Source organism: Sus scrofa, chromosome 11 (assembly GCF_054392235.1).
Source record: "Sus scrofa isolate SSC_HxYL_T2T_F1_AM1 chromosome 11, Sscrofa_HxYL_maternal_Yorkshire_Landrace_v2.0, whole genome shotgun sequence".
In the NCBI taxonomy this organism is placed as follows: domain Eukaryota; kingdom Metazoa; phylum Chordata; class Mammalia; order Artiodactyla; family Suidae; genus Sus; species Sus scrofa.
The window spans coordinates 85706847-85731432 of NC_139393.1; the positions used below are offsets into that span (position 1 = coordinate 85706847).

The 24586-nt window shown below is 60.9% G+C and overlaps 1 protein-coding gene across 32 annotated transcripts in view; it reads left to right on the forward strand.

The window, feature by feature from the left end:
- The window catches only part of MCF2L (MCF.2 cell line derived transforming sequence like), a 97442-nt gene extending 79130 nt beyond the window's left edge, over positions 1-18312 (forward strand). For 18 of the 32 annotated variants that reach the window (XM_084982347.1, XM_021065972.2, XM_084982356.1 and 15 more), the window contains 23 exons: positions 254-373; positions 684-875; positions 1253-1444; positions 1717-1876; positions 2451-2524; positions 2672-2745; positions 3498-3564; positions 4423-4538; positions 5658-5727; positions 6739-6831; positions 6912-7004; positions 7579-7704; positions 8788-9009; positions 9121-9213; positions 10042-10120; positions 10221-10287; positions 11077-11195; positions 11393-11485; positions 12455-12529; positions 15063-15184; positions 16381-16493; positions 16564-16667; positions 16802-18312. In XM_084982347.1, the coding sequence (XP_084838473.1) occupies positions 254-373; positions 684-875; positions 1253-1444; positions 1717-1876; positions 2451-2524; positions 2672-2745; positions 3498-3564; positions 4423-4538; positions 5658-5727; positions 6739-6831; positions 6912-7004; positions 7579-7704; positions 8788-9009; positions 9121-9213; positions 10042-10120; positions 10221-10287; positions 11077-11195; positions 11393-11485; positions 12455-12529; positions 15063-15184; positions 16381-16493; positions 16564-16667; positions 16802-16887 (2550 nt within the window). In that variant the 3' untranslated portion in view covers positions 16888-18312. The remainder of the gene's footprint in view (positions 1-253; positions 374-683; positions 876-1252; positions 1445-1716; positions 1877-2450; positions 2525-2671; positions 2746-3497; positions 3565-4422; positions 4539-5657; positions 5728-6738; positions 6832-6911; positions 7005-7578; positions 7705-8787; positions 9010-9120; positions 9214-10041; positions 10121-10220; positions 10288-11076; positions 11196-11392; positions 11486-12454; positions 12530-15062; positions 15185-16380; positions 16494-16563; positions 16668-16801) is intronic. The other 14 variants (XM_021065959.2, XM_084982350.1, XM_021065969.2 and 11 more) reach the window with 4 other exon arrangements.
- The last annotated feature ends 6274 nt before the right edge of the window (positions 18313-24586 follow it).

Below are 24586 nucleotides of genomic sequence, written 5' to 3' on the forward strand. Positions count from 1 at the left end.
ATGGTAGTGCAGGGGGCTTCCCAGGCTGGCGGGGGGGTGGGGGCGGCGGGGGCGGTGTTTCTCACCCACGTGGTACCTGAAAGGAGGGCAGTGGGAGCCTGGGTCTGCTCCTGTCAAATCCACCAGCTCCCCTCCAGCCCTGCTTCCCAGAGGAGGTCCCTTCTCCCTGCACCCCAGTTCTAGGGTGTCTCCCCTTCTTCCCACAGTGGGGGCTGCTCTCACTGCCCCGTCTCTCCCCCCGCCTCTGTCACAGGTCAAAGCCGCTTTGGACGCGTTGGCCCAGAAGGTGGCAACCTTTACGGACGTGGGCAACAGCCTGGCACACGTGAAGCACCTCCTGCAGGACCTCACCAGCTTCGAGGAGAAATCCAGGGTGAGGGCGGCGGCCACGGGGCCCCTGAGCCATGTGGGCAGCAGTGGGTTGGCAGTCTGGCCTGCTCGGATCCCCCCCCACCCGCTGCATCATGCCCCCTCCTCTGACTCACCTCCCTGTCACCCCCTCCCTCCATCACACCCTCTGCCTGTCACGCCCCTCCTCGCCACTCCCCCCACCTGCCCGCCACGTCCTCTCCCCCAGCACACTCCTATCCCCCCCGCCCCACACCCCTCCCTCGCCGACCCCAGCACCTGGAGGTGCACTCTCTGCCCCAGCACCTGCACTGAGCTGGGCCTTGTCGCCGCAGGCAGCGGTGGAGCGGGCCCACGCCCTGTGCCAGGCAGGTGAGCAGCTCATCGAGCACAAGCACTACGCCGTGGACTCCATCCGCCCCAAGTGCCACGAGCTCCGGCACCTGTGTGACCAGTTTTCGGCAGCCGTCGGGCACAGGAGGGGGCTGCTGAGTCAGTCCCTGGAACTGCACTGCCTCCTGGAGGCGGTAGGTCCTGCACCCCACCGCCCCACCCCTCGAGGACCGAAACACCGGCACTGTTTGGAAAATGCCCCCAGCCCCTGTGGGCCTTTCTTGTGGCCCAGACAGCCCGGTCCTGGCGCAGGGGCCTGTTTCTAGGACTCACCCGCCACAACGGACTGTTTCTTTAAGAGGCCCAGAGACTGACCGTCCAGCCGGTTCCCTGTCCTCAGTGTGCACGTGTCCAGACCTGGGCACTTCGCTTGGTTTCAGGCCGAGCCCCCCAGGGAGCCCTCTGGCCATCGTGCCAGGACCTGGACCATAGGTGACAGTCCCACAGCACAGGGGTTGGCGGGCCGCGTGCACCCGCCAGGTTGGCTGCTAATGTGCCTCCTCCCCTCCAGTCCATGAAGTGGTGCGATGAGGGGATTTACCTGCTGGCCTCGCAGCCCGTGGATAAGTGCCAGTCCCAGGACGGCGCCGAGGCTGCCCTCCAGGAAATCGAGAAGTTCTTGGAGACAGGGGCGCAAAACAAGGTCCAGGAGCTCAGTAAAATCTACCAGGACTACGAAGCCATTCTCACCCAGGACCTGCTGGTGAGGAGCCGAGCTTTTCACCTGCAGCTCACCTGTCCTGAGGCACTCTGCCCGGGATGCCGGGGCACACCGGACACGCGAGGTGGGGGTGACGGCACCCGCCTGCCCCAGCGGAGGGCTCCCTGCAGGGCCGGCCTGTGCTCATGCGGGCAGCCCTGGGGCCCTGCTTCCCGCCAGTATCGCCCCCTCACGGCCCCTTGAGCTGCTGCGCCCGGGGGCCACGGGGGCTCTGGGAAGGCGGCCTGCTCACCAGCCGCCACCCGGCCCCGCAGGAGCACGTGCAGAAGGTCTTCCAGAAGCAGGAGAGCACAGAGGAGATGCTTCACCGCCGGCAGGCCAGCCTCAAGAAGCTGGCGGCCAAGCAGACGCGGCCCGTGCAGCCGGTGGCCCCCCGGCCAGAGGCGCTCACAAAATCGCCCTGCGCCTCCCCAGGTGCGTGCACACCCCGTCGGGCAGCCCGTCGGTAAATAAAGTTCTTTGGGCTTTCCTCGCTCCTGCTGCCCCCTTGCTGTGGCTGACCGGGCCCGTCACCCACGTCTGAAGGCCTCCTCCCCAGAGCCTCCGGGTCCCCAGGCGCAGCCCCTCTGGAAGGCAGAGCTGGACCCGTGGCCTTTCCCGAAGGCCCTCCTGTCACCTCCCGCCCCTAAACATACCGTGCCCTGCTGGCGGGTACAGCGCGGTGCCCGGCGCTGGCTGCAGGCTGGCGAGAGCCCTTGAGCCCAGCGTGTGGGGCCCAAGCGAACGTTATTCTCAGGCCCATGCAGAGGCCTCTGGGCGCGGAGCTGTCCCCATCACCAGGAGCAGGAGCCCCGCTGGGAATGACCCCGCCAGCCAGCCCCGGAGGCGCCCTCGCCCTGTCCCCCTCCTCGTTTCCCTGCGCCTTCTGCACGCTCCTGGGCTGCTCTCCGCACCTCCTCCAAGAGCCGAAGAGAGCCGCGGCCCCAGGCGCACGTTCTGCCTCCGGGCAGAGGGTCACGCCCGCCTTCTCCGCTTCTCTCCAAACCAGGCATCCGGAGAGGCTCCGACCACCACAGCACCGAGGGCAGCGCCCTCCGGAGGGGGCCCTACAGAAGAGCCAAGGTGATCCTGCCCCGCGCCCACCCCTCCTGCTCCCCCTGCCCCCTCGGCCCCCCTCGTCCTGCCTGAGGGCCTCAGATCCTCTCAGACGGGGACGAGAGGCTGCGCCTTCCCAAAAGCTCGACACGCTGCCTGCTCTTCTGTCCGCAGAGTGAGGTGAGCGAGGGCCGCGTGCGGGGCAGCTCCGCGGGCGACGAGGAGGAGAGCCTGGCCGTCCTGCGCAGGTGGGTGGGCTGCCTTCCCCCAGCAGCTGTGAGGACAGGCGCCACCACCCGATCCCGGCCCCGGGGTCTGAATGTAAGGGAGGCAAAGGCGCGGGATGGCCAGCCTCACCCACGGCTGCAAAGCGGGAGCGGGGAGGCCTCGCCCGTGGCGCCCCCAGCAGATCCCCACGTCCGCGGGCACGTCCACACCTGAGCAGGGAGAGGGCCCCCGGAAAGGCTCCGTTTTGCCCTGGCTTTCTGCCGGGACCCGGGAAACTCCAAACAGCCGGTCACCCCTCCCGGAGCCCAGGGGAGAGGACTGGTGCCCGCCCTGCCCAGCCCGGCCCTCCACGGGGACGTCCGGCCCGCCAAGCCCCTCCACCCCCACCCTGTGTGGAGCCTGGGCACCTTGAGCTGCACCAGGACCTGGTGACATGCTGGCCGTTGTTTGCTGGACGGTCCCGACCCTTGGCTCCGTTTTCTGTGTGTGAAAACGGGCAGCTTGGCCGTGGGTGGGGAAAAGCTGATCCTTGTCCATAAAGCGAGAGCTGACCCGCTGGTTTGCGAGCCCGCCCCCTCCTGGGGGTCCGGCCCCCAGAGGCTCCCTGCAGACCCACTGAGTGCGGGAGGGTGGTGCCTCGGCTAGAAGCTGCTCCTGGGGAAAGGATGTCGGGGGGCCCGGGGGAGGGAGGCCGGGAGTCGGGGCTCCTCTGAAGGGGCCTCTGAGCCCGGGGTCGGGGAAGCTGCTCCTGCATGAGGCCGTGCCCCTACAGGCACGTGATGAACGAGCTTCTGGACACAGAGCGGGTCTACGTGGAGGAGCTGCTATGCGTCCTGGAGGTGAGGGCCCAGGGATGGGCCGCCCACGGCTGTGGCCACCAAGCAGCTTATGAGGGAGGGTTCCTGGCTGCTCTGCGACAGCCCGGAGCTGGAAGACGCTCTGCTGCCTGTGCACAGGATGGGGCGCGTGGGTGCAGGCGCATTCGCACCCGGACAGCATTTGCAGCAGAGAAAGGGCGGCCACTGCGTGAGCGCATGCCTGATCCAGGCCCAGAGGGTCTTCCGGGTGCTGGGATGTTCTATCCTGGGACCTGGGCCTTGGTTGCAGGGGTGCAGGCAGCAGCAACCCACAGATGCAGCCTAAGGCGTTCCCTTCTTGGAGATGAGCCGAAATTGAAAGGTAGTCAGATGGAACCCTCCCCCAGTAATTGAGGCTGCTTATAACTCACTCATGTTTGGGAGTTCCCGTGGTGGCGCAGTGGTTAACGAATCCGACTAGGAACCATGAGGTTGCAGGTTCGATCCCTGGCCTTGCTCAGTGGGTTGAGGATCCGGCCTTGCCGTGAGCTGTGGTGGAGGTTGCAGACACGGCTCGGATCCCGCATTGCTGTGGCCCTGGCATAGGCCAGTGACTACAGCTCCGACTGGACCCCTAGCCTGGGAACCTCCATATGCCACGGAAGCGGCCCAAGAAATGGCAAAATAATAATAATAATTCACTCATGTTTGCGGTGCTTGTCCAGAGAAACGCCCTACATGTGGTGAATGAATTTGAGGTGGATTCAATTTCTGAAACCTGAGACGGTGTCACTTTCCCACATGGTGGCCACGTTGAGACCCAGCTTCCGTGGGGGGGCCGGCAGGGCTGCTGTTCAAACAGCCGCAGCCCAGGAGCCCGAGGCCACTCCCTCCCCACAGGGCTACGCCGCTGAGATGGACAACCCGCTGATGGCACGCCTGGTCTCCACCGGCCTTCGGAGCAAGAAGGACGTCCTGTTTGGAAACATGGAAGAAATTTACCACTTTCATCACAGGTCGGGCCTCTTTCCGGTCGCCCGGGCTCCACCTGCCGAAACCCGGAGGCCCAGCCTGTGCTTTGCCGGCAGAAGATCCCTTCCTCCCTCTCGAGGGCGATAAGCAGATGGGCAGCGGGTTCGGGTGGGACGTGCCCAGGGTGGCCCCTGGCGCGTGGGGGGTTGCGTAGGGACCACCCCCTGGGCTTCGCTTTGGTGGCACTGAAGCCACATCCCTAGCGAGGCCCCTGCCAAGCCATCCTTGTAAAGGAAAGCAGCACAGCAAGTTCCTGCCTGCCCATCCTCTCGGTGGGAGCCACCTGTGGCCTCTCTGTGGCTCTGGGGGAGCGTGTGTGGTCCTTCCGGGACCGCTCAGCCCTGGGAGCACCTAGGAAACATGAGCAGTGCCCGTGGAGCCAGGGACGCAGAAGGCTGGCAGGAGTCTGCGGCCTGAGGAGAGGCCGCTGGTGCGGATGCCTCCCTCGCTGCCCGCAGGCCCGGCCCCTCCTCCGCTGGGCTCCAGGAGGCACTGGGCTCCTGTCTGACCACGTGCGCTTGGCCTATCATTAGCCCCGATACTGCCCACTTAGAAAAGAGGCAGCAGGTCTCAGCTTGAACCGCAGCCGGATCCCTTCCTTGGGGATTAGAATGAGCTGGTGGGTAGGTCCATCAGCCTGGCCGGGGGTCTCAGCCTGGCCTTGGCCTGGCTTGGGGCACGCCCGGCAGGATTTACTGGATGGGCAGGTGCAAATCAGAAATCTAGACCCAGGCAGCACTGCAGCACTGCAGGAGGAGGGTCCCGGAGCAGAGCCAAGCCCTGTTAGGTCTGCAGAAAACCCGCGAGGGCTGGGGTCCTGGGGCCTGGAGACGCTCCGGCCTGCAGCCCCTTTGCCCACGTCTCTGTGTGACGGAGCTCTCCCAGCTTCTGAGTGAATGCCAACGCCAGAAACAGCACCCGCAGGGCCACAGCTGCCCAGAGCTGAGCCCGGGGCGGTCGGCGCATCGGATGGCACAGCCCCGCTCGCACTCTCCCGTCCAGAGGCAGAAGTGTTACCTGGGAAAGAACATCCGTGATTTGTGACCAACGCCTTCTCAGTCTGGTGGTCGTTTGCATGACCTAAGGCAACTTTCTTTGTCTAGAATATTCCTGAGGGAGCTGGAAAACTACCTTGACTGCCCAGAGCTGGTCGGAAGGTGCTTTCTAGAAAGGGTATGTCTCTCAAACACACACTTGGCCACACCCAGCTTCTTAAAGTGACTCCTTCATGCAGCAAGGGCTTTACGTTCCATTCCGATCCCATCCAACCCGCCGAAAGCACACGCTCGCATGTTCCCCGTTTGGCTGAGGTGTTGTGATGCTTTCTGGTAGCGCCCGAAGATACGGTTTTGTCCAAAGCCCAAGAACCAGCTCAGAAAGGAGAGAAAGCACCGGAAGGGTAAAGCAACGAGGTTTGGGCCGCCGGTGTAGACGGGGCTGACTCTCCCTCTTGCTGGTGTTGGTTTCATGCCCGTGAGGACGCCCTCCTTTACTCGCCGACCCTGGACGGTCGCGCGTGCTCTGAGGTGGATGGGCTCCTGCCGGCGGGACGAGCCCCAGGGTGGGAGTGGGTGCCAGGAGCAGGAAAGGGCTGCTGCCTCTTGTGACCCTGTTGGGGGCTGCCGGGCTCAGCAACGCGGAGACACATGTCTGCCAGCAGCAAAAGTTGTCCTCGCAACACGCCAGAGGCGGGGCCCATGGGGCCCTGGGGGTGGGGCGGGGAGCGTCCGCTGTGGCTCCGGGTTGTCAGCAGCATCAGCACCTCCCGGGGACCTGGGACCAGAGCAGGTTCTCAGGCCCCCAGGTGAGGCAGCCGGGGCTCTTCTGACACCCACGCGGGTTTGAGCATCGCAGCAGAGCTGAGCCCTGGCGAGTCTTCTCAACATCTGGGCGGGTCCTGTGTTATTTCCACTCTGCTATCTCTGAAGCCAGAGCCACATGGAGCTGATCTTTATAAAAGAGGTGCCAGGCCTCGTGCAGCCCTGAGCACCCAACTTCTGGGGGCTGTTGGCTGGCTGCCCCCCAGTGAGAGCCATGGCATCTGGGGGGAGCCCAGATTCGGGGAGATGGGCTGGGGCAGGTGCCAGGCCCGGGGGAGGGGGTGACCCAGCCTGAGTCACCCCTCCTGCGCTGGGCGCTGAGGCCCACGAGAACGCCGTGTGACCCGGCCTCTGTCCCGCCCAGATGGAAGAGTTCCAGATCTACCAGAAGTACTGCCAGAACAAGCCGCGCTCCGAGAGCCTGTGGCGACAGTGCTCCGACTGCCCGTTCTTCCAGGTGCGTTTCCCGGCCCCGGAGCGCGGGCGTCCCCCAGAGCTGACTGGCGACAGGGTCTAAGCCAGCGGGTGGGCTTGCAGGAATGCCAGAAGAAGCTGGACCACAAGCTGAGCCTGGACTCCTACCTGCTGAAGCCCGTCCAGAGGATCACCAAGTACCAGCTGCTGCTCAAGGTGAGGGGGCCCCCGGAGCCTTTCCCACCCGGGGCCCTCCTGGCTGCGCCCCATCCGGTGGCGGCTACCCCCGCCCATCCCTGAGCCGTGGTCTCCGGGCACCTTCCTCTCATCTCCGCGAGGCCCTGGCGCTTTGCTCCCCTTTGTGGAGGGCCTATTGTGCCTGCCCACGGTCAGGGTCAGGGACACGCGGCACATGCTCCCCAGGGCCTGAGGGAGGGCATGAAGAGCTGTGACAGATGCCCGTTTGGGTCAGAGCTGGCAGGACACAGTAACGGTGGAGATGCAAGAGCCACACGGGGCTGCTCAGCCGGCCTGGCACCACAAGGGGTCCTCATTTGCCAGGCTCCAGGGACGTCCCTGATGTGCTGGGTGGGGCCCCAGGGGGTGAAGGCAGCTTTCTGGGCAGACAGCCCCTCTCAGGAAGCTTGTGAGTGCCCGTGTGTGGTCTTGTCCCCGCTGGTGACAGCTGCGCAGGGAGCCACACTCATGTCCCAAGGGAGCGTGCGGGGGCACTCGGGCCGCCACGGCGGGAGTGGTGGGGCTCAGTGTCTGGCGGCGGGACCTCCCCCAGGAGATGCTGAAGTACAGCAAGAGCTGCGAGGGGGCCGCAGACCTGCAGGAGGCGCTCAGCTCCATCCTGGGCATCCTCAAGGCTGTGAACGACTCCATGCACCTGATCGCCATCACGGGCTATGAGGTGAGGACCGGAGGGCGGCTCCCACCCCACCCCCACCCTGCAGGAAGAGGCCCAAGAGCCTGGCATGGGATCAAGGTGGCCAGGTGAGGCCGGCCCATCGCCCGTGCTGGCTGTGCCCGCACATCACCCAGAATCCTGTCAAAACCCAGTTCTGGGAGTTCCCGTCGTGGCTTAGTGGAAACAAACCCGACTAGGATCCCTGAGGATAGGAGTTCGATCCCTGACCTTGCTCAGTGGGTTAAGGATCTGGTGTTGCCCTGAGCTGTGGTGTAAGTCACAGAGGTGGCTCAGATCCTGCATTGCTGCGGCTGTGGCGTAGGGCGGCAGCTGCAACTCCGATTAGACCCCTCGCCTGGGAACCTCCGTAGGCTGCAGTGCAGGCCTAAAAAAAAAAAGAAAAAAAAAGAAACGCAACGAAAACCCAGTTCTGACTCAGTGCCTGCAGCCTGCCTGGGGCTCAGCGAGCGCACAGAGAAGCAGGAGGTTGTCACCCGCGGACACCTCCCCGTGCGGACCTCACGCTGGTCTCTCCCTGATCCCTTCGCTCTGCTGCTGCCCGGGGGCGTGACAGCGACTTCTGTGCGTCCACACCAAGGCCTCCTCCCGCTTCCTTTCCTCTGAGTCCACTCGGCGCTCCTCCTGTTTGTTTTATACTGATAGCCTGGTTTGGGGAGTGGTTTGGGGTTCATGGCAAAACTGACAGGAACACCCAGGGATCTCCTGCACATGCCGCCCACCCCCCACCTCCCCACGAGAGACGGGCATTTGTCACAGTCGGTGGGCCTCCACTGACCTGTCGCCTGGAGTCCACTGCGCACGCTGGGTCACTCTGTGGGACTGGGTGGATGTGACCTGTGCCTGCCACCGTGGTGTCACACAGAGTCGTCCCCTGCCCTAAACATCCCCACAGACCCCGGGACCCCCGACCTTTTCTGGCTCCGTAGATCTGCTTGGCCGCGTGTCAGGCGGCCAGACCCCACAGGATGCAGCCCAGCCTCCCGGGCCCGGCCTTTGCCTGCTCAGCAGCCCGCGCCGAAGGCCCCTCGTGTGCTTGGGGCTAACCGCGCTCACACCCTTATTTAGGGGAACCTGAGCGACTTGGGGAAGCTGCTGATGCAGGGGTCCTTCAGCGTCTGGACGGACCACAAGAGGGGCCATGCCAAGGTGAAGGACCTGGCCAGGTTCAAGCCCATGCAGCGCCACCTGTTCCTGCACGAGAAGGCCGTGATCTTCTGCAAGCGGCGGGAGGAGAACGGCGAGGGCTACGAGAAGGCCCCGTCCTACAGCTACAAGCAGTCCCTGAATGTGAGTGTGCGGCCCGGCCCAAGGAGGCCCAGCCTGTCCAGCCCTGACGCCCACCCCTGGGGCGAGGGGTGCCTCGGCTGGCGGCCCACCGTCCTCTCCCTGCTCCCCCAGATGACGGCGGTCGGCATAACGGAGAACGTGAAAGGGGATGCGAGGAAGTTCGAGATCTGGTACAACGCCAGAGAGGAGGTTTACATCGTGCAGGTAGGCCTAGCGCTCCGGGCCAGGCCGTGGGGTCCGTCCGGCCCCTTACAGATTCCTGGTGTCTAGAATCTTCAGGACGTTTTATGCCTTGGAGGCCGGGGCTCTGCTCTTCTCGTGGGGCTGCCCTGGGCCGTCGGTAGCTGAGCTGAGCCGGGGAACAGGTACAGGGGCACTGTTGTCTGAGCCACGCACGCGACCCGGCTCTCCTGGCGGGAAGCATATGTCCTCCTCGCCTTGCGGGGCTGGAGCTGTGAGCGCATTGTGAGCGGGCAGGTCCCTGCCCCGTGAGGCTGCGCCCGTGGTGGAGGAGCCTGGCCTGGTGGCTCTTCCCAGCTCTGACGCCCTGATGGTTTGGACCCAGGCGACCCTGAGGCATGCGGGGCCTCCACAGCCTGCACCGTGGTCACAACACGCAGGCCGGCTCGGCCAGCGAGGGGCCACAGAGGAAAGTCAGGAGCTGCCGGGGCCTCGAGCTCATGGAGGCAGGACAGCGGCCCCAGCTACACTCGTTCACGCCTGGGATTCCAGGCTCCAGTGTCCCTGTCACCTAGGGCGACGTCAGCACGGCTCCCCAGAAAAACCACTCTTGGGGGCAGTTCCTGCTACGGGGTTTCCCGCCGAGTCAGACCTCAGAGACATGCAGGGTGTCGGCCTGGGGGTCGGTGCACGTTCCCCCAGGCCTGCCCATCGCACCCTCGCCCGAGGGGGGTCCCTTCTGTCTCAGACTCGGTGCGGTCATCACCGATTCCTGAGTGTCCTTGGGCCTCTCCGGAGTGAAAGTGTCCTTAGGGACGCGGGCCCTCACTGCCCACTTTGCTTCCGGCTCAGGCACCGACTCCGGAGGTCAAGGCGGCGTGGGTGAGCGCCATCCGGAAAGTGCTGACCAGCCAGCTGCAGGCCTGCAGAGGTGAGGGCCTGGGAATTCCTAACCCTCGGGGCAGCAGAGCATCTGGACGGCGGGTGCTCAGTTCAAGTCCCTGAGCCTCGCTGGGCCCTTGTCCCCGCAGAGGCCAGCCAGCACAGAGCCCTGGAGCAGTCCCAGAGCCTGCCCCTGCCCACGCCGGCCAGCACCAGGTGAGCAAGCCCGCTGGGAAGCTGCTGCGGTGGAGGGTCCCCAGTGGGACAAGCCATGCCCCTGAGTCATGTGGCCCTGGGGTCTCCAGGTTAGCCGGGTCCCTCGAAGTCTGCCCAAAGGCCCCCGGAGCATGTGCCCTGGAATTACAGGCCGGCAGGCCAGCCCCAGCGGTCTGCGTCCAGGCCCAGGCCAGCCTCTGACGGTTACCGTCTTGGGGAGTTTCTCATTACAAGCAGCGCACAGAGCGCGGCTGTTCCAGAAAGCGGTCCAGCGTCAGCATTTCAGTGTCGGCAGCGCCCCAGGTAGACAGGACCCTGGCCAGGGGCTCCGGGCTGCACTTGGGGTCCTCAGACAGACGGACGCGGGGGCACATTTCGTGTTGGCCTCGGCCTCAGCACGCCTTTTCTGCCCTTTTTTCCTCTCTGTTATTTTATTCGGTCCCTGTGTTCTTCCTGTTTCTTATATAAGCCACTCTGACCATTCACGGAGTAGGATATGGCCTAAATAAACAAACCACAGAACAACAGCTTTTATGGAGAAAGGACGCCCTCTCCAGGGGGCCGGGGGGTGGAGACCAAACCACCTCCTACTTAAAAGCAAAGGAGGTGGGTTTGTTCTCACCGGCTCCGCTTGGCTCCATCTAGGAGCAAGTGACCTCTGCCACCGGAGACCAGCCCTGGGGCTGCCGGAGCTCGGGGAGGTCCCACGCCCCGTCTTCATCCTCGGAGAGCTTTGCAAACTAACTGGGCAACTTTTTCCTTCTTTTTCGATGCGTCTGATGTCACCAGTCCCTCAAAAGGGAACACAAGAAACATCAAGAAGTTGGAAGAAAGAAAAACGGACCCGCTAAGCCTGGAGGGATGTGCGGGACAGATGCCATTGCCAAGGCCCCCCGAGAAGGCCAAAGGTGGGTGTGGGGGCCGAGCCCGGGGGGCCGGGAGCTGTTCGCAGGGCCCAAGGCAGCCTTTCGGGGCCGCAAGCCTCCCTCGGGCACAGGGAAGGTCCGTGAGTGTTGGCGGGTCCCAGCCGCCTGCAGGAGCCCTGGCGCGGGCACAGCGGCCAGGGGACGCGCCCTCTGCACTGTTCCTAATTTCTTCCTTGTAGATGACGCGGTCCCTAGCTCTACCTCCGAAAGCGCTGCACTTTCCAAAAAGCGCTTCGCTCTGCAGAGCTTTGCTGCCCTCAAAGGTCAGAAAGGTAAAGGCGTGCCCAGCGGGCTTCGGGCCAGCCCGGCGCCTGGACGCCCAGCCACGCGTGCCGCGCCCATCCGAGCGGGCCGGCTGCCTCTCGGGGGGGAGCAGCGGCCTCCAGATCCCCCAGGAATCATTTTCCACTGAATCACTCTGTTACTGAGGCTGGTGTGTCTCTCACCGGTGCGGCCAGGGCCCTGCTTTCAGGGCCTTTTCTGGGGAAGGGGGCGGCGAGCCCTTCTCCCCAGGGCCTGCCCGTAAACTCCAGCTGTCCATTGGTTTGTTGGTCCTGCTCCTCCCAGGCGCCTTCCCTGCGGGCATTACTCCCCCTGCTCGGGTGCGTGGCCTCCCCCCGCCTCCAGGCGGGCGCATGTGGGAACAGAGCCCCGGAGCTCTCCGAGAGCTTTGCCTCTGCTCCCGGCATGAACATGCAGGGGTACGCCCAGATAGCGCCCGGGCGAGCCCCGAAGTCTGGGCAGGTGGGTAGAGGGCTCCCCTCACCCCCGGCACAAAAAGCCCGTCTTGTCTAGGGGTCTTTTCATCAGTGAAAAAAACTGGAGGTCTTCCCCAATTTATAAAATGCTTTTAAGCTGGCCTCAAGCTACAGCAAACACACAAGCAAAAGCAGATGGACAAATCTTGGCACTTTGTCCTTTGCCGGGCTTGGGTCACACGCGTCCTGTGCAGACTTCATGCAAAGCTCAGAAAACAAACCAGGAGGCTGCTTCCTAAAAGACACCAAAGGCCTGAGTCACGCCCTCCAGTCTCTCCCCTCCTCCTCCGTCCGGCCTCCCCCTGCACCTCAGGGGCCCCTCGGCCAGCCCGTTTTGCTCCCAAGAAATGGCTCCTTGAGTCAGTGGAGAGCAGCCGGGCCGCTGCGTGTGTCCATCGCATGAGCCCGCCCCCCGTGGCCTCGCGCGCGCGCCGCCGCCGCCTCACTCTCCGCCTTGTGTCTCTGCCTCTTCCTCCTCTGCAGCTTCTCCTCCCAGCCCTGACAAAAAAGCTAAGCGACACCAAGTAAAGAGCGACCCAACGCCTTTTGGTTTACGAGGTAGAGTGGCCCAGCTCTCTGGACGTAGCCTGACACCGTCCCCGTCGGGTTAGGGACCCTGGCCTCCCAGCTGGGGGCAAAGTCACTGTTTTGTTCAAAGCCTGACCCTCTGGCAAAAGATGCCATGGTGACATCATGCTTCTCGGTGCGCGTCCTCAGGCCGGGTCTGCCCAGGACCTGCAGAGCTGCCCATGGGCCACGAGGTACAGGCCGGCGAGCCCTGGCTGGCACTTGGGTTGAGCTGTGTGGCTGCGGGGCTCCCGTCCCAGGCCCGTCCGTCCCATGGCACCACTGTCCCCGCGCTTCTGGGTCCGACCGCGTTTCCCAGGACCCAGATGTGCAGACAGATGGGGCCTGGCCTCTGGCCCCTCCTCTTGGGAGAGACCCGCCCAGCGGCAGGTCTGAGGTGCGCACAGAGGAGCTCGTTTCGTGAGCATCCCGAGCGTCCCAACAAGGTGAAGCTCCCCAGGGCGCAGCCGTGCCGGACCCTCTGCACCTAGAGGCCACCCGGGGCCAGTCTGCGCCCTGGGGACCCAGGCCACACCCTCCCGCTGCCCCAGCTCGAGAGCCATCACCAACAGTGCCCGCACTCAGTCCTGCGAGGCCCCGGGTGTCCGAGAAGAGCGTCCCCCTTGACCGTCTCCTGAGGGGGGCTGGTTTGGGCCATTTTGGTTCCTGCTTATGACCCAGGGGTGCCAAGCCCCTCCCTGCTCTGCCCACTCTCCTCCCTGGAAGCTGCCCCCTCGGCTCAGCTTCTGCCGCCTTTGAGCCCAGCTGAGTCACCTCTGCAAGCTCCCCTGTCCACCAGAGAGACTGGGCCACTGGTGGCAGTAGAGGAGTGTTAGGGCCTTGAGCCAGCGCCACCCCTCTTTTCCCTCCTCCTCCCCCTCCCCGCCCCCTCCTTCCTCCTGGCTCCCCCTGCCCCCACCCTCCCCATCAATCACTTCCATCCATAGCAGGTGACGGTGAGCTGCAGGCCCTGGCCAGCACTCTTTAAAAGCCAAGTGCTTCCTCAAGGCTCCAGCAGCCTGTTGTTTTTCAGCGTCAATGGCGGTGACTATTTTACAGGACCTGCAGGTGTCCACGTGCACAGTCACCATGTGGCCTAAGGGCCTCAAAGCCCCCAGCATCTGCATGCATCTAGAGTTGGCGAGGGCCTCAGGGTCTTCTGGTTACTCCTGGGTCTCTGTCCTGGCAGGGACACTCAGGCGGTTACAGCAGCGTCACCCAGAGGCCAAGGGTGGACAGACCCCAGCTCAGGCGCTGCTGTGCGGCTAGAAGGCCTGTTCTCTGGGCCCGCAGCTCTCATCAAGGGCTTCCGTGCATCTGCCCGGCCATCCTCCTTCAGACTTAGGCTTTGTTTTGCTGGAAGCCCCATCTTATTGGTGCTGGACTGGAGCGGCCAGCCGTTCGTGGCCAGCTGCCCCGCGCCGGGGCCCCCGGTGGCTCCCACTCGGTGTCCGTCTGAGCGTTCCGTACTGGGCAACTGCAAATGTGCCCAAATCAGGCAGGGAGGTTGGTCTGTGGCTGGAAACCCTCTGCTCCCGCTTCCTGCACAGACACGAGCAGCCCCCATGAGGCAGGGCCAGAGGGTCTCCAGGTGTCAGGCCTGGCGTGGAGCCAGGCTGCTGAGGTCACACGTGTTTCCTTCCAGGCTCAGCGCTCTACGGCTGGGTGGGCTTCTGAGTCCCAGCTCCCTTTGCTGGGAAGACAGAGGTGGCCCCTTTAACACAAGCTTGTCACTGCTGACCTTGGCAGCCGGCCTGTTAGACAGCTGCCCCTTCACCCCGACGGCTGGGGTAGTGGGGACCTTCTGCTCATGTCTGTCCCCAAGTCACACTTCCAGGAAGACGTGTGCTTCCGGCCGGAGCAGGTGTACCTGGGAACTGGGTGTGAGCATCTGGCCTGGTCCCCTGCCCTCTTGTCCAAATGCCACTTAGCGCAGAGCAGCGGCGGGGACCCCAAACCACAGCCGTGTGGTTTCAGCCTCACACTTCCTTTCTGGATTTGGTGTGTTGGTTAAGAATCAGGACTCCGTCCCCTCCCATCCCCCCAGCACACGCCCATTCTCCCCCCAGTGGGAAATGCAGTGGCTACTGTGGGGACACAGGACGGTAGGGAACGCCGGTGATGGGAGTTGTGAAGTGTATGAAGCCCAGGGCGGCATCTCCCCTTTGCTGGCCCAGCGGAGGTGGAGGTAGGTGTTGCCTCTGGGGCCAGGTGGCCGGCGTTGGCATCTCAGCCTCGCCCTGTGGCCCTTAGTGCCAGGGCCACCCCCTTACCAGGCTGGAGCGCTCTCAGCAGGCCCAGCGTCACGTGAGGAGCTGGTCTGGCCAGCTGATGGGCATTGACTGGAAACACCTCCCCCAGCCCCTGGACAGTCTGCCCGGTGGCGGCAGACATCTGCAGGTGTCCTGCCTGTCTCTGTGCACCACTGGGAAGGGCAGGCTCCCCCAAGCGGCACATTGTGGGCCACCCTTGACGTTGAGGCTCAACCTTGAGGAGGTCCTCACCAGAGCCCGTCCCTCTCTAGGTTGGAGCAAAACATCTCACCCCTCAGAGGGCCCTGAGGACAACGATGGCTGGTCCAGCGCCGAGGATCCAATTAACTCCTCAGACGCAGAAGAAGAGGGCGGAGTGGGCCCCCGGAAGCTGGTAACCTTGGCTCCCGCCAGCCTCGCGTCACCAGCACTGCTGGTTGGGGGTGGGGTTCCAACAGCTGCACCTCTGGGTCCTGGGGCTCCCGGGGCCAAGGAAGGGACCCTCAGGGGCCAGGTGTGTCCGCAGCTGGTAGGTCACCATCAGGCCACCTCACAGCAGGAACAGCGCGCACCTCCACGCTTCAGATAAGCTTTCTTAAAAGTGGTGTGTGCACCTTGGGGTCACTTTTCAAGAGAATCGCCCCGTCTGGGGTATGGCTTTGCCTTCTAAACAAGTCCTGTTGAGCGTGAGCAGCTGAGACAAACCATTTACATCGTAAGTCATCAGAGTCAGCGTCGTACTGACAGCTGTTTGCTACCCTGTTCACACCTGGCTCACTGCAGCAAAGAAAGCACCCAGAGTGGGAGGGGCAGACACGGGTAACCGAGGAAAGAGGAAAGGGAGCCTCGAGCGCCAGGCGGCCTTTCCCCAGGAGGCCCGAGAGTGAGAAGAGCTGGCCAGGGTATTGGGGCACCAGGGGGAGACCTGGGCCGGCGAGCAGGGAGGCTGGACAGGCCCCGGTGGGTTTGCACTGTGCTCTCGGTGTGGCCGGGGGTTGCTGCTCAGGGCCAGTCAGGGCCAGGGCGGGGCGTCCAGAGAGGGTGTGGCTGCTCCCATGAGGATGACGAACACTGGCCTGGCAGCCCCCGGTGCCCCGAGAGGCTGGAGCCTCCACACTCCAGCAGAACAGCCACCCAGCTCAGGGTTCGCCCTGTACAGCAGCTTCACGCACAGGTGTGCTGAGCACCTGCTGTGCGAGGTGCTGAAGGCAACAGGGCACCAGGTGGACCAGAATCTCCCCTCTCATAGGGCAAAAGACTAGGGAAAGGCAGAGAAAGTTGGCCGAGGGCAGGGGGCCATCCAGGAGGAGGGAACAGCAGGTGAAAAGGCTCTTGGGTCAGAGGAGCTGGGTGTGGTGAGCCCTGGGTGCAGCCAAGGGCCCTGTGCAGGCTGGTCAGGTTCTTAGTGGTCTCCAGGTGAGACCTGGCATCTTCCGGGACTAGGCGACCCTCTCCGTTTCTGGCCATAGTCACACCGGAAGCTCCTGGAATGGTAGGGTTCTCATCTTTCCCATGTAGCATGTGGACACTGGATGCTGGGCCCACGGAGGGGCCAGCTATGTGCTATGTGCCCTGCTGTCCCCTCCCCAGGTCTCTGGGAAGTACACGGTGGCGGGATTGGAGGAGAAGGGGTCTCCGGACGCGCTGGCCCTGAGAAGCGGGGATGAGGTGGAGCTGCTGCAGGAGGGTGACGAGGGCCTCTGGTAAGACCGCCTGCACAACCCGAGGGGAGCCCCGCGCGCTGGCTCCGCACCCTGACCACGCCCCTTGCAGGTATGTGAGGAACCTGAGCTCCGGTGGCGAGGGCTGGGTGCCCGAGCAGGTCCTGTCCTCGCTTCTCGGCCAACGCAGCTCAGCCGGGTGCCTGAGCAGCCCAGGTAAGGTCCCCTGAGCAGCCCGGGTGAGGCCCCTGAGCCGCCCAGGTGAGGCCCCCAGAGCAGCCCAGGTAAGACCTGCGAGGCCCGGGGCGGAGGTCGGGGCTCACCGCAGCCGCTCACCTGCTTCTCCGCAGAGTCCAGCGCCGGGTCCGCCTTGCTGAGCGCCTCGTCCAGCTGCAGCGAGAGCTGCCCGGCCCCCCTCGCGGACCTGCAGGCGTAGCCCCGCGGCCGCAGCGCCGCGGCCCCGGGCGCTCAGAGCGCTCCTTCGCTCGGGCCGGCTGCGCGCGGCGAGGGGGCGGTGCCGGGGGCGGCGCCCGGGGAGAGGAGGAGCCGCGTCCCGCCCCGCCCACGGGACCGCCCACGAGACTCGGCTGCCGCGGGGGCCCCAGACCCGAGGAGGAGTCAGGCCTGCGGCCTCTGCACCAGGACGCCGCCACCCCGGCTTCGTCGGGGAAGCGGGACCGCGTCCGCCCCCTCTGGCCCCGCCCGGCCGCCGCTGCGCTTTGGTTTCTGACATCCCGGTCTGGTGCTTTCTGCAGGAACACGCGTTCTGTGGAACCGCTTCCGAAAGAAGTGACCGATTCACTGACCCCACAGCTCGGGGCGGAGGTCGAGTTTGTCTTCTACAGATTTTTTTAAAAGCAGGGATTAATCCTACGGCCATCTTTTGTGGTACTTTGGCCTCTAACCTTTACCAAGAATCACTGTGTTTACATGAAATGACAATTTGATACTGTATTTGATATACACCTATTTTTTGTTACCGGGGTTTACATTGCGCTGGATGACCTGGGGCGCTCTCCCAGGCCCACCTGGTCACAGGTGAGCGAAAGTCCGTCCCTGGACAGAATCAGGCAGCATTTCTACAAACACAAGCCGTCAGAAACCAAGGAAATTCCTCCACCTGTGTAGGTTAATTTTCAGGAGAAAATTTAAACTATAATTTAAAATCTTAAGCTTCTTTTCTACAGCAAAAAAATGGGGGACTCTTGTTTTTTTATCACACTTCACCGAGTGAGGGTATTTTTATTGTTTCTACGGACTATGTAAAGATACAGCTTTTGTGGGTGTCATTGGAACCATACAGTCACTGGAGCCCGGGGAGAACCTGCGCTCCCGGCGCCCCTCCCTTCCCGGCCTGCGTCTCAGAACTGCCCTGTTCCAGCTGCGGGAGCTGCCTGAGCACAGGAGCAGTTTGCCTTCACGTCCAGGCAGAACTGGAAAGGAAAGTCTTCCGTTTACTCTCGTGTTTCGGAAGCAAACTCTGTTCTTCAGCTGCGCTTCTCTCCGTCGGCGGGGCAGGTGTTTCCCTGCGTGTGTATATATGTTCATGTGTGTACATAGGCACCTCCCTACCGGGTCTATTTATAGCCTCCATGCTGCTGGCAGTGTGTCACTTTACAGCCCTCCCTGCGCCCACCACACAGGCTCCCGGCCGAGAGCAGGGCCAGGCCTCTCCAGAGTGTGTCTTCAAGGGCGTACAAGCACCGCAGCTTCTCTTCTGGTGAATAAGTTATTTGGGAAATGGTGTGTCACCTCATTTACTTAATACATTCGTTGTTCAGACACCCCCCTGCCACCCCAACCCGGGACTGTCCGTCATTTCTCTGATCGCTTCCTCATAAAGGCACTTTAACACCTCGTGTTTCAGTCCCTGTTTCTTTTCTCTTTTTTTGGCCCCTTAACTGTTGATTAAATAGAATTTAAAAATAGGAGTTCGTATTGAAGTGTGGCTGGCGTTAGAATAAACAGCAGCAGCCCCCGCCGTCTGCCTGCAGCTGTGACGGCGCAGGAGCCCTGGGCCTGCCGTTCCCAGCCGGCCGCTGTTTGGTTCTGCTCGTCTGCGCCCACGTTAGAACCAGGCGGGCAGTGAATGTGGCCTGGCTTATGTTCTGTACTCTCATCTCATCTGAAAATGATGAGGATGAAGTAACAGGCTTACGCATCTCCCCCGTGTAAAGGTAGCCACAGAAATGGGACGCCACATGCTGGTCAGAGCAGTAGTGCAGGTGGGACGGTCTCACCGGAAGAGCTGGAGAAGAAAGGCGGGCGGACGGGGAGAGGGGAATCACGAGGAACGGGAAACACAAAATCCGGTGCAAGAGGCATCGTTCCTCGTGCACGACAAACCTAATGATGTTAAACCGACCGAAAGAGAGCCAACGAGTGCGGCTGTAATCGTGGCTGAAAGGTACCGCGAAGTAAGATTATCCGAAGTTAGAAGGAACATTCCCTCTGTGGCACAACGGGATGGGCGGTGTCCCTGGAGCGCTGGGATGCAGGCTTGAGTCCCCGGCCTGGAGCGGTGGGTTAAGGATCTGGCGTTGCCACAGCGGCCTCGTTGGTTATAGCTGCCACTAGGATCTGATCCCTGGCCTGGAACTCCATGGCTTTGGGGCAGCTAAAGAAGAAAGAAAAGGGGAAAAAAAGGAAAGAAAGGGGATGTAACAGATAAACACCAACCAAAAGGAGGCTAGGATAGCAGTATTGGTGACAGGGGAAATGGGGTTTGGGAGAGGTAATAGAAGCGCACTGTGACAGCAACAAACCATAGGCATCTAACTGTCATGCTCAAGATACAGAGCAAAAAAAAAAGGCCATTATGGGTGAGATTCTGAGTCTCTCTCACAGAAATCGATACTCATTTTTATCCCCCAAAATAGAATAATATGCATTAATTTCCAACACATATAGAACATACACGAAATACTTACAGAGCAAGGAAAAAGAAGGTCTAAGAAGTACCTGGAAATCCAAAAGATTTCTAACACAGGGGTCAGAAAGGAAACGTCACCCGGAAGTGTATTTGGCCGGGACAGAAATGCGCGTCGGCGCAGGTGCCTGTGGGTCAAGCACAGCTCGAGTGCTGTTTGTAGCCCAGCCTTGGTTCGCTTTTCACATGACAAAATAAATGAGCCAACCGTTTAAAGAGGCCAAAAAAATAAGACCCATATAACCCGAAGAAAGTATAAAGAAGGAATTCATGTAATTGAGAGAAGAAAACAATAAAATCAAAAGAAACCCTTTGTTCTTGAAAAATTAGCAATAGGCAATTTATAGAAAAACTGAGACACTTCACCACAAACAGAAAATTTTGAATGAGAGAAGCAGCTCCTGCTGTGGCTCAGTGCTTACAAACCCAGCTAGTATCTGTGAGGATGGGGGTTCGATCCCTGGCCTCAATCAGTGGGTTAAGGGTCTGGCGTTGCTGTGAGCTGTGATGTAGGTCACAGGCACACAGCTTGGATCCGCAGTTGCTGTGGCTGTGGTGTAGGCCGGAAGCTGCAGCCCCGGGTTCTACCCCCAGCCTGGGAACCTCCATGTGCTTCTGGCAGCAAAAGCAAAAAGAGCAAATAAAATGAGAGAAATAAACAACTTTCTGCCAATGGGTTTGAAAACTGATTGAAGGGGAAATTGTTTAAGGAGTAAATTGTTTAAATTAATCTAAAAAAAAATAAAATACTTGGGTGAGTGAATAACAAAGAAATTGAAATGCAGTAAAAAAAAAAAAAATTTTTTTTACCCTCACACAGATGCCAGACTCAGATGGTTTTATAGTTTTAATCATATCTTTAAGGTAAATATCTTATACCAAAATATTTGTACAAACTATTTCAGAGAATATAAAAAGGGATTTGAAAGCAACTAAACAAGTTTTATGAAGAAGTTTTAGTACCAAACCTGACAAAAATGATACAAGAAAAAATAAAGTTATGAACATAAATACAAGAATTCCAGATAAATGGTAATCAAATAAAATCCACTATGTTATAAACAAAAGTAATATGTTCTAACCAAATGAGTTTGCCCTAGGAATGCAAGGATGGTTCAAAATCAGGAAAGGATTGCTAGAATTTTCCGTATAATACACTAAACAGGGAAGAGGGGCACAGACGACCAGCTCAGTAAATGCAATTTAATATTCAATTTAATAAAATCAATAATTTAATAAAATCAATTTTTATTCAATATTTATTTTTTAAAATGTATTTTATTGAATAGTAGACTTACAATGTTGTGATAGTGTCTAGGTTTCAGTATAGTGGTTCAGTTACACCTACGCAGGGGTTGCTTTTAATATTCTTTTCCATTATAGTTTGTCGCAGGATATTGAATATAGTTCCCTATGCTACACAGTAGGACATTGTCGTTTCTCAGTATATTCATTTATACAATTTACCCAACTAGGAGTAGAAGAAAATTCCTATAACCTAATGAGATGTATCTGACGAGGTCTTTAGAGCAAAACGTTTAGGTATCTAAATAGAATCATCCCCACTGAAGGCAAAACAGTCAGGCTGCCTTTTCCTACTCAAATGTATTTGCGGGATGTGCTTGTGATTACAACAGCAAAGGGAAAGAACACGCGGCCTGTGGATTGGAAGACAAATTTCCATATCTAGAAAATCAGACTTCACAAGTGATTGGAACCATTAAGAGTCCCCAAGAGAAACCCACAAAAAGGCATTAACATTCCTAGCAATAAAAATTGGAAAATGCTGGCGTTCCCGTCGTGGTGCAGTGGTTAACGAATCCGACTAGAAACCATGAGGTTGCGGGTTGGGTCCCTGGCCTCGCTCAGTGGGTTAAGGATCCCGTGGTGCCATGAGCTGTGGTGTAGGTCGAAGACACAGCTCAGATGCGGAGTCGCTGTGGCTCTGGCGTAGGCTGGTGGCTACGACTCCGATTAGACCCCTAGCCTGGGAACTTCCATATGCCACGGGAGCAGCCCCAGAAAAGGCAAAAAGACAAAAAAAAAAAAAAAAAAAAATTGGAAAATGCTATCTTAACAGCAACAAAATGGTGAAATACTAGAACTAAAATGTAACAAAATTTGTAAACAAAATCGTGACACATTATAGAGGAGAATACAAGGAGATCTGAGTAAACTGAGAGGCGTTTCCATATGGGAGCACTCGGGCCACAAAAGGGCGCGTCTTCCCCAGGTTGCTCTGTCCACTCGATGCATTTCGACACAAGTCCAGCAGAGTTCTCCGTGGAGCTAGGGCATCGACGGGAGGGCGGACGTGGAAGAATGAAGGCCTACGGGCAGACGCAACGCTAGGGAGGGGAGAACGGCCAGGACTCGCCCACGGGACGCCAGGACTTGTTGTGAAGCCTCGGGCCAGCCCGGAAGGTGGGGCCCAAGCCAGGCTGGATGGTCAGAATGAATCGTCAGAATGACGATTCCCAGGAAGGCCTGGGCACAGAAGTGCAAAGAACCAGCAGATGAAGAGTGGCCTCACCTGTACACAGTCCCAGCACCGGGCACCTGAGAAACAGGATATATCCTCACTACCTTTGGGCGGGATGGACTCCTGACAAGAGACACAAAAGCTACCCTCGGAGGAAGAGATGGATGACTCCGAGTCTCAAGCGGCAGTCTCTGCACACCCCGAGGCCCAGGAGTCAACGTGGGAGCCCCCGAGGGAGGAGAATCTTTCCTTCCCCACCCCCACCCCGGCCACCTCTGTGGCACATGGAAGTTCCCGGGCCAGGGATGGAACGCACGCTACAGCAGCACCCAGAGCCACTGCAGTGACAGCCCTGGATCCTTAACCTGCTGCCCCACAAGAGAACCCCCAGTCCTCTGTTCCTGAGATGGAAAAGGTAGAACCGCACACACTGGCTCCAGCAGTGACCACGCAGACGTGGCTGCCATTAGAACCATGGGGTGCTGGTCAGCTACTGTTCCTGGGGCCACCCTGAGGTTCTGATTCCTCAAGGGGGGTGTCTGTGGGCGTGGGCGCAAGGGCCGCCAGACACTGGAACAGGGGCAGGGGACAGACGGGGGCTTGGGGGCTGCTCCAGGGAGACATTTGGAGGGTTTAGTATCTGGATCTCGGGGTGACATTGGCCCAAACCCATGGATCAGAACCCAAGGAGCACGTCTCCCTGTGCCGATGGTTGCCTTAAAGACAATCACTTTGGCTCCACGTGGAAGGGCCAGAGTGTGAGCGAGGCCACGGCAGGAGTCCTCGGTGTCCTAATGGGTGGGTGGGGCTGCAGCCAAGTGGCAGGACCAGCAGCACCTGCAGGCGGCCATAGAGGAGACAGGGAGCGGGGACGGAGGACCCCAGCAGTGTCACAGCCTGCCGCTGCTGCCCACGCAGGCTTGAGAGTGTGCCTACTGGTGTGCTAGGAATTCCCAAAGGCCTGTCCTCACGGGGCTTCTCTCCCCCGCCCTTGTCCTGGCGCCTCTGCAGGAGGGCAGGCGGGCCAGGGCCTGGGCGAGGAGCCAGGCTGCGCCACCCCTCCCCTCCCCTGGGAGCCCTTCCCCACGAGGCCCTGTGACCCCCCTGTCAAGACCAGAAACTGGCTGCTGGTGTTACGGTCCGCCCTCACTGGAACGCCCCCCACCGCGGGATGCCAGTGTGTGCGGAGGGGCGCGGGGCCGGCGAGGGGGCGGGGCTGTCCCTGAGCCACGCCCCCAGGCCTCTGGCTGGCCCTGGGGGTTTTCACGAAGGCTTCTTCCTTCTCCTCCCTGGACCCTGGTGCCGCGCCCCCCTTCCCCCCTCTGTCAGGGTGAGCTCTGCAACTGCATCTGGCCACCTGTCACTAAGGAGAGAAGGTCGCCTGGGAGAAATGGCACGTGTCATTGGGCACAGCGTCTCCTGAAAGCCACGGCCCCAGGGACCTGGGGTGTCTGTCCTCCCCATCTCTGACGAGGACCCTGAGAGCCTCTGTCCCCTGCACTGCCCTTAGTCATGCTGACACGCTGCGCCTGGCAGGACGTTTGCAGGAACCCGGTTCCATAGTGATGCTTTGGGAAGCCGCGGAAGTAAGGGCACCTTATCCCCGCCTTATCCCTGGCCCCGCCCCCGGAACCCTGCCCCCCACCCGCCCCTGAGCCTTGTCCCCGCTGGGCCAGCGGTCGGGATGGCTCTCCCGCGGCTCCAAAAAGCACAGGCACAGCCTTGGCCCCAGTCAGGGGAAACCAGGGCACAGGGCTGAGGGCGAGTCGGCAGCGTCCCTTCCGCAGGAAATCCCAGAAGGCGACTCTGCTTGGAAACAGGGTCATTGCAGGTGTAATTGGCTAAGATGGGGTCGCAATGGCGTAGGGCGGGCCCCTAGTCCAATGACTGGTGTCTTATAAGAAGGAGGAGATTTGCACACAGGCGCACAGACACACACCGGGTGGGGGTGGCCGTGTGCCCGGCCGTGGCAGAGACCAAAACACCAGCTCTGCATGGTGGGGCATCAGGGGCCCCCCCCCGGAGCCCCAGGCGCTGGAGGAGGCAGGAAGATGCCTCCTAACTTCAGACAAAACATGGCCCTCAGACAGCTTTGTGTCCGGCTTGAGGCCTGCAGGCCTGGGGCAGCATGGATTCTTTTGCTGGGAGCCCCGTGGCGGTCCTGGGTCCCGGCGGCTGGAGAGGAGCTGGAGGAGCCCAGTGACCATGCTGCGCTCAGTCTGAGGAGGCCAGGCGGCCCTGGGGTGGGAGGGAGGCTGGGCACTGGCCTTCCGGGGCAGCCGTGGCGGCTGGCATCTCCGGAGCCCTCATGGGACAGAGCGCACCACCAGGCTCCCAGCGGGATGCGTCAGCCCTGCTGCTCCGATAAGAAAGTGAGGCTTGAGGGCAGGAGCCCCTTCCTCACCAGGCCTGAGGCCAGGGCTGGTGGGCACATGTGTCCCACAGGGGCTGTGAGAGGCCCTCCACCGCCTCCATGAATAAATTCCTGAATAATGACATCCCTCAGCAGTCGAGCACTTAGAAATCCCTCGGGAGATCAGTGAAACCTATTGTCCCCTGAGGACTAAGTGTCCAGCTTCAGGAGTGGAGCTGGGACCCACAGGCTCGCGGGGCCTCATGGCCCCCCTCTGAGGAAAAATGTGCAGAGTGGGTGTCCTCCACCTCCACCCATTCCTGGAAAGGAGGCTGCTTCCAGAGGGCGGAGGCCAGGTAACCTGGCAAGGT